This window comes from Corylus avellana, chromosome ca1 (assembly GCF_901000735.1).
Source record: "Corylus avellana chromosome ca1, CavTom2PMs-1.0".
Taxonomy (NCBI): domain Eukaryota; kingdom Viridiplantae; phylum Streptophyta; class Magnoliopsida; order Fagales; family Betulaceae; genus Corylus; species Corylus avellana.
The window spans coordinates 11,012,546-11,021,051 of record NC_081541.1 but is presented as its reverse complement, the minus strand read 5'-3'; the positions used below and the strand labels follow the sequence as shown (position 1 = coordinate 11,021,051).

Sequence of the window (8,506 nt, the reverse complement as noted above, 5' to 3'; positions counted from 1 at the left end):
CCTGATTGCTCTTTGATTTTTACATTGATCTAATGTGATTGTGATGTGTTGGCTTCTAATTTTCTTGTTTTTGATCGGATGTGTTTGCATAGCCTCTTTGTTTGGTGCGGGTTATTTTTTCTGGATTGGGTATTATATAGTTTCTTTTTTCTTTCTTTTTTTGGGTTGGTTGTATAATCCTCTGTTTGGTTGCTGAGAAAGTGTTTATAGGAAATTTATCAGGCTCACGATTTAAGCCTTCTCTGAGAGAGAGAGAGAGAGAGAGAGAGAGAGAGAGAGAGAAAGAGAGAACAAAACGGGGATGAGGAAAAAAATTGAAGCTCTGGGTTGGATTCGGTGCCTTTTTTTTTTTTTTTTTTTCGTTCTCCCCTTCTGGGGGTTATTGGAAATGTATGTTGGAAATTTTCTACTGCCTTTAGCTGAGAAATGAGTTCGAATTTGATTGCCTTTTCATTTTAGTATTTACAGTCTAGTCGATTACTTGTCAAAAAAAAAGTATTTACAATCTAGGAACTTTTGTTCAATTTTGCGAGTAACTTGTTTCTATAACGTTTCCTTCATTCTTTTTCGTTTCATTATCTATTGATTGCAAATTGATTGTGGTTTCCTCTTTTTGTTTGGTAGAGGTGCTAGGTGATTTTACTTTTGAATAGCGATGTAAAAGTATTTTTAGTTTGCTAATCATTAGATGTATAAATTTATGGCCCATGATTTTTATTTTTGTATCAATGCAGTTCTGATACTGATCCTAACAGCGAAGAGTGTGGGAGTATCATGGTTATAAAGGCATACCCCGTAGGTATGGTACGTGCAATAGATAATCTCAATGGAGAGGAGGATGGAGATTGCAGAGCTGAACCTCATGTGGGGTTAGAGTTTGATTCGGCAGATGATGCACGCGAGTTTTACAGTCTATATGCAAAGCGAATGGGTTTTAAGATTCGGATAGGTCAGCTGTATCGATCGAGGACTGATGGGTCAGTTTCTTCTCGAAGATTTGTGTGCTCAAAGGAGGGGTTTCAGCTCAATTCACGATCAGGCTGTCCAGCATTCATAAGGGTACAAAGACGTGATTCTGGCAAGTGGGTGGTTGACCATTTCCAGAAGGATCACAATCATGATCTTGAACCTACGGGCAAAAACAGCCCTCCCATTATGCAGCAGAAGACAGTTATAGTTAAGAATTTGGTGGCTGATGTAAGCCATAGGCCAAAAGTCAAATTGCTCAAGGAAGTAGAGGGTGGACGGCCATGCCCATCTGGCATTATTAATGCTAAACGTGCTAGAAGGGAAGGAAATGAAGGGCAATTCAAAGATGAACCTTATGTGGGTCTAAAGTTCAATTCAGCTAGTGAAGCATATGAATTTTATCATGCATATGCAGCAAATAAAGGATTTAGAGTTCGGATTGGACAATTGTTTCGCTCGAAGCTTGATGGGTCAATTACATCCAGGCGATTTGTATGCTCCAAGGAAGGGTTTCAGCACCCTTCACGAGTAGGTTGTGGGGCATATATGCGGATTAAGAGAGAAGATTCTGGAGGGTGGGTAGTGGACCGTCTCAAAAAAGATCATAATCATGATATTGGGTGTCAAATGGAAGTGCATAAGAAAAGCTTTGATGCTTCAAATAAATTCATAGAGGATGTTGGTGATCGGTTGGAAAATAAAGATTTTGTTACCATTTGTAATGGCAACATTGTCAAAAGATGTCGAGAAAACCACATTGGAAGTAACTGGTACAGTATACTTTTTGAGTATTTTCAAAGCAAACAAGCAGATGACACAGGATTCTTTTATGCAGTCGAAGTTAATAATGGTAAGTGCATGAGTATTTTCTGGGCTGATGGCAGATCTAGATATTCATGCAGTCAGTTTGGTGATGCAATTGTTCTAGATACTTCATACAAGAACAGCTTATATTTGGTTCCTTTTGCTACTTTTGTTGGAGTTAACCACCACAAGCAACCAGTGCTTCTTGCCTGTGCTTTGATTGCTGATGAATCTAAGGAATCTTACACTTGGTTATTTAAAACTTGGCTCAGGGCAATGTCAGGGCGGCATCCACTGTCAATAATAGCTGATCAAGACAAGGCCATCCAACAAGCAATAGCGGAAGTCTTTCCTGGGACCCATCATCGTTTTTCATTTTGGCAAATTAAGGCAAAAGAAAAGGAGTTCCTCAGTTTAATGGATAATGCCTTTAAATGTGAGTACGAAAATTGCATTCTCAAGAGTCAGACGGCTGATGAATTTGATACAGCATGGAATGCCCTTCTCAACAGATATGGCTTGAAGGAGAATGTTTGGCTGACAGATATGTACGAAAAACGTGCAAGTTGGGTGCCACTCTACTTACGGGGCACGTTTTTTGCTGGAATGTCCCTGAACGAAAGCATTGAGCCATTCTTTGGCACAGTTGTTAATGCCCAAACGCCAGTCTCAGAGTTTGTTTCTAGATATGAGAGAGGCCTTGAGCGGCATCGCGAGGGAGAGAGAAACGAGGACTTTAACTCTTTTAACTTACAGGCCTTTTTGCAGACAAAAGAACCAGTGGAAGAACAATGTAGAAGATTATACACACTTACTGTGTTTAAGATATTTCAGAAGGAGCTTCTGCAAAGCTATAGTTATCTTGGATATAAGATTTATGAAGAAGGAGCCACCAGTAGATACTTGGTGCGTAAGTGTGGGAATGACTATGATAAAAACATGGTCACTCTCTGTGCATCCAATCTCAACGTGAGTTGCAGCTGTCAAATGTTTGAGTTCGAAGGCGTGCTGTGCAGACATGTTCTGAGAGTTCTCCAAATACTAGATGTACGAGAAATTCCCTCTCGCTACATCTTACATCGATGGACAAGAAATGCTGAGTATGGTATTGTTCGTGATGTTGAATCGGGGGGTATTTCTCAAGAACCTAGAGCTCTGATGCTGTGGAGTTTAAGAGAGACAGCATCTAAATACATAGAGGCTGGTTCAGCATCTCATGAAAAGTACAAACTTGCCTATGAGATTATGAGAGAGGGTGGAAGAAAGCTTTGTTGGCAAAGGTAAACAACCTAAACAATTGCTGGGCATCTCTCTAGCTCTAGATTTTGTAGTTTGAATCACATTGGTAGCTAGGTTTTTCTATGGCAACTTTTGTAACATAGACCATCGAGCTACCATGGACAACAATACTTCTCCCTGTTCAATTTTCAAAGCGATGTGAAATATGCATGGATGTCGATTGCCATTTTTTTTATTATGAAATCCAATCCCTGGATGGACTTGAGATTTATATAGTGCAGACTGACATGGTGGATGCCTAAGAGTTGATTCTTTGAATTATCAATTCCTTTAACTCCCCAGAATTTGTTTTGTTGGTCCCATGAAGGAGCAGGCAACCTTCTATATCAATTATGACTGTAATTAGTCAAAACGGTGCCATTTCTCGTCTTGAAATTTTCTTTGCAAAAATCCCCAAATTTGTTTGGTGTATAGTTTCTAGTAACCGCATTTGTTTGCGAACATGTTGACAAATGATAAACAGAAAAGAAGACCACATTTTGTGGTATTGTATGTAATATTGTACAGTGAATGAATGGAATATATACAAGGCAGAAAAGTTACTAAGATGTGCACACAAGGTACTCAAAAGGGATTTAGGGTAGCAGAAGGTGGTGGCCATGGTGGTGCAGGAGAGAGGCAGTGGCGAGGAAGATCTGGATAACTCTTTTGCATTTCCGGGTTTAAGCGCCTGGGCTGCATCTTAGTCACCAAAGGCACTGTGAGAAAAATTAATATATTGTCTGCAAAATGTTACTAAATCAAATGGATGCTGAATATGAATGTCACTGTATGCCTCTTCCATGGATTAGTTAACCTCATTAACTCTTTGTCATCATGTGGTGTGGACTTCAATTCTGTCATACCTGCTGTCTCTGCTTCAGCAGTGAGTTCCTGAACTTTGGGGTTTGTTGTACCTGTGTTTTACTAATGTCGAGTCCTGTCATGTATTTGCTTTCGTAATTACTTGGAAGTTTAACGCAAAAATCTCACTAGTTACTAGTATAATCTTTGGATTTGGTTTAAAGTTGTTTCTGCAGAAGGTGGAAGTTGAATGCTATGAGAGGAGCTGCTGCTTGTACAAGTGTTTGGTTGTTGGTTTGGTATGTTTTTTTTTACTGAGTGGCTGCAGAATGTGGTTTCTGTAGCAGCGAAGGATGTAAGACGTGGGGAGATTTTGATGTTAGTTGCTTGTTCTTTGGCTAGTTGTTGTTTGTATAGTTGGCCTGTTTTGTTTGATGTGAAGTTTTTGGTGGTTGTTTTGGTATGATACTGTTCTGTAGCATGATAGTATCATTGTGTTTCAGCTGTCTTACTGGAGAGTTGTATTTGTGTTGTTTTGTGTTTTGTTAATGGAGAACGTATTCATAAAAATAAAAATAAAAATTTCTTTGGATTTGGGTTCCTTGAACGCCACGTTTGGGCACCTTGTGGATGAAACGTTCAAATGAGGGTGAAAAAGTTTTTAATTTGCACGTCTCGTCCTCAAATTGTCATGCAAGTTTCTGTTTTGGGATAAATGCAAATTGGTCATTGTGGTTGGCTTAATTTACAAATTACTCATGTGGTTTAAAAAATAATTTATAAGTCTTTAGGGTAGGCCAAAATAACATTTTACTTCATGAATTCATTTTCCGTTAAATGACTTAACGGAAATCGTTATATTGCTACGTTACTCCCAATAAAAATAAGACACGTATTTTTTTTTTATTTATACTTCTAAAAAATGACAAATACGCTTTTTTACGTCATTTTGAGGCTCTAACACACACTGCACGTCAAATTAAATAAACCTAATCTCTCTATGCCGCTGTCATCTTCATCTTCTCCAACGATTTTTACCGTCGTCTTCATTTGCGTTTTCCGTTAAGACTTACATCCACACATGAATATTCCTACAAGCACAAGCACCATCTTACCTATGCACACTAAGGGACAAAACAAGCCCCACAAAAGAAAAAAACAATTGCATATTTCAAAAAAGAGATCACTTTTTAAAAGATGAACCTACGGTTTGCTTTTTAAAGCCACCATCTTCCAACATCTATTTAACACAAATTAGAAAGCACTTGCCATAAAATAAAAACAAAAAAACCAGACACAGAGAGGGAGAGATTGTTTCCATAAAAAAGCACTGCCAAAAAACGCAGATACCCAAATCTCAAACGTAGATGAAGACAACGACAAGAATTGTTAGGAAATATGAAGACGACGGGCGGCACAATGGATATATAGGGATTAGGTTTCTTTAATTTGACATGGAGTGTGTGTTGGAGCCTCAAAATAATGTGGAAAAGCTTATTTGTCATTTTTTTAAAAGTATAAATAAAAAAAAACACATGTCTTATTTTTATTAGGTGTGATGTGGCAATGTAACTGTTTCTGTTAAGTCATTTAATGAAAAATGAATTCAGGGAATAAAATGTTATTTTGGCCTACCTTAGGGACTTTTAAATTATTTTTTAAACCACATAGAATGATTTGTAAATTTAGCCAACTACATGAACCAATTTTATATTTATCCTTCTTTTTCTAGTTGTCACGGATTCATGTTTGATCGTATTATTAGAGAAATTAGAGGTAATATCCCCCCTTAGGCTTAAAAAATATTATTTAAACTCTGAGAAATTTTGGTTTATTATTAGGAGCACTTGGGAATTTAAATAAGAATTTTTAAGAATTTAGAATAATTAGAAATATTTAAAATTTTAAGGGTCAATGTCATTTGGGATCCTGGTCTATTCAGCAGTAAAATAATTTTATTTTATTTTTTCAAATTTTAAACGAGGTGAAAAATAATTTTTGTGGACTTTTGGTTATTTATGGAAATTAAGGGAAAGTGATTAGTAAATGTTTAAAAATGCAAAAATGCAAAACTGCAAAACTGCCAAAAAAAAAAAAAAAAATCGAGTCCATAAAATTTATGAAAGTTAGTTTTAAATGAAATGTTATCATCAAACCGTGAGTTTATAATTTCAATGGTGGATTTATTGGAATTATAAAATGAGATAGTTGAGAGAATAATATATACCATGTCTTTATATATAAAATAAACTCTAAGAGTAGACGCGGACCTGGTGAAAACGACAGAATTACCTCCAAACACCAACATGCCATATAAATCTCGAAATAATGAATTCATGTGCCACAAATCATTCAAAACATCAAGAAACTTAAAAAAGAGTGTTAGGATTTTACCATTGAAACTTGCTCTAACTCCTCTTGCTCCTACCACACTCCCTTCTCTTGTTCTCATTTTTCCTTTTCATTTATCTCTTTCTCTCTCAAAAGGCTGTTGGGCCGTGTCTAGAGTTTAAAGACACAAAATGGAACTCTTGTCCAAAAACAATATTTTTATAGCTCAAAAAGTGACATTTTGCATCATAGGTCGCATCAATCGATCGAGCACTGCTTTCCATCAATCGATCATTGAATTATCTCGTAGTGTTTAGTAAAGTAGGCATAATGTTTGCTATGGGTCATGTGTAGATGTGTTGTATGAATGTGTGATTGTTAAGCCAAACCATGTGAAATGTTGAGATCCTGTATAATTGGATTATTTTAAGCTTACATTATGCCAATTATAAATTCGATACAGAAACTAGACATGGCTCCCATCCACAACTACGCAATAGGAAATGTATACAAGTTCCAGCTAGGCAACCAATACATATGAAATTACAGACTCATGCTCATAGATAGAAACCAAATCCCTCCCAGCTGATGAGATCCAATGCCAGGGGGATATGGAGCTGATTGAAAAAGTAGAAATTTTACGCCATTACCAAATTCTTCGACTGTTCGCTCTCATTCATAGCATAATTGGGAGAGATTAAACTCTCCACATAGGTTTTGATTTTATTAAGTATAGAATCATGAAGAAGAAGCTCATCACCACCACCATGAATCGGAAGGTCCTCAAAGGCATCTTCTTTTGTACTGTACAAAGCCAACTTGTCCTTTCTAGCCATCAAGAATTCCCCATTTCCTGAAAAGCACAGCAATCGCCAGAACTGTTGACTCTGCTTCATTTCTTGCTGATATGGAATCTTCGCTAACTTGGTCCACACTCCATCTTCCCTCATTATCCACACACCAGCATGGCTTCCAACACAACATTGGATATAGTGACAAACCAAACAAAGGGATCCTCGTTCAACCACCAGCTCTATAACGAAATTTAAATCCGACACCGACATGCCATGGCCGGCCAATAAACTGCAACTGTCATCATCAAAATAGTTTGGTTGTGGCACCTCTGTGAATTTCTCCGTCGATAAATCAAAAGCGACGACGTTCCAACGAGTCCCTTCAGGGCCGTGTTCACGCACAACTACCCAATACAGAGCACCATTGGCGTATACAGTACTCCAAGTCCCAGCAAAACGATTTAAACTGTAAGGGAAGTTTTGAGTTTCTCTCCAACAATCCGCCCGTAATTCATACACCTCAACTTTACACGTATCACCCTCATTGTTTAAGAGTCTCACCACCTTGTAATCATCAACGGATTCATCGTAACCAAACCCAAAATAGTCGTTGTAGCCAATTGAGCGCGGCAATCTTTTGGATTCTCTGGTAGACGGGTTCCATAGGTGTAATATCCTGCCTTCACGTAAACAAACCAACCCGTTGCAAGAACCCACAAACTCAATAATGCTGGCGGGGTCGGTCATCGGAAGTGGAACATCAAAAGAGCACGGCATTTCATGGTCGTTGAATACAGAGTGAACAGAGTAAGAACTGGCAATGCGGTGGTCGGAACTGGGAAGGCCTTGTTTGAACACAATGATTCTTTGACGAGTGAAGTTGGACTCTGCGTGCGAGAAATGTAGTTGCTTTTTAAGGAACTGGGGGTCGGAGATTAGAGATCGCCATGACTTGCAGACGCACCGGAATCGTATGAGACACTTGGCGGGTAGCCTTGCGAGTATTTCTGTGATGACTTCGTGTGGAATGTTCTGGATCGTTGCTGCATGGCTTTGACTTGCCATTGGCTAAAGCTTTTTTGGGGTAAATGAAGAAGATGAATAGTAAGAGCAAGTAAAGCAGTAAGCTAAGAGATTGTGAGGGATGGCTTTCAACAAAGTTCACATATTTAAGATTTAGTTTGGTGGCTGTTGAAGATGATGTTAAGGTGTCCACTTAACTTTTTAAGGTTCGCCCGTCCGGTGAACGGCAGATACATGATTCGAACTTAAGATTGTTACTTTAATGCCATGTTAAATTATTATTTATGTTAAAAGTTTAAACATATAGAAAATAAAAAAAATTTAACCAAGAATAATGCTATTTAGTAGACTGTTATAATACTAATACATAATGGATATAACGTGACAATGAAAATAAACCTTTAGATCATTAATAATTGATTTTCGTTGATAGGTCATCTCAATTATGGAATAGGATCCTCTTCGGTCCATTTTGGGCTAGAAAAAATCCAGTTAAAATGGAC

The 8,506-nt window shown here is 37.7% G+C and overlaps 2 protein-coding genes across 2 annotated transcripts; one reads left to right on the top strand and one right to left on the bottom strand.

The window, feature by feature from the left end:
- Positions 1-738: 738 nt before the first annotated feature.
- On the top strand, positions 739-3,247 carry LOC132166397 (protein FAR1-RELATED SEQUENCE 7-like). The gene has a single exon (XM_059577203.1). The coding sequence runs from the start codon at positions 775-777 to the stop codon at positions 3,055-3,057; it is 2,283 nt and encodes a 760-aa protein (XP_059433186.1). The 5' UTR covers positions 739-774; the 3' UTR covers positions 3,058-3,247.
- A 3,577-nt stretch (positions 3,248-6,824) lies between these two features.
- On the bottom strand, positions 6,825-8,045 carry LOC132180473 (F-box/kelch-repeat protein At3g23880-like). Its single transcript, XM_059593348.1, has one exon. It carries the CDS (start codon positions 8,043-8,045, stop codon positions 6,825-6,827), a length of 1,221 nt encoding a protein of 406 aa, XP_059449331.1.
- Between the last annotated feature and the right edge of the window lie 461 nt (positions 8,046-8,506).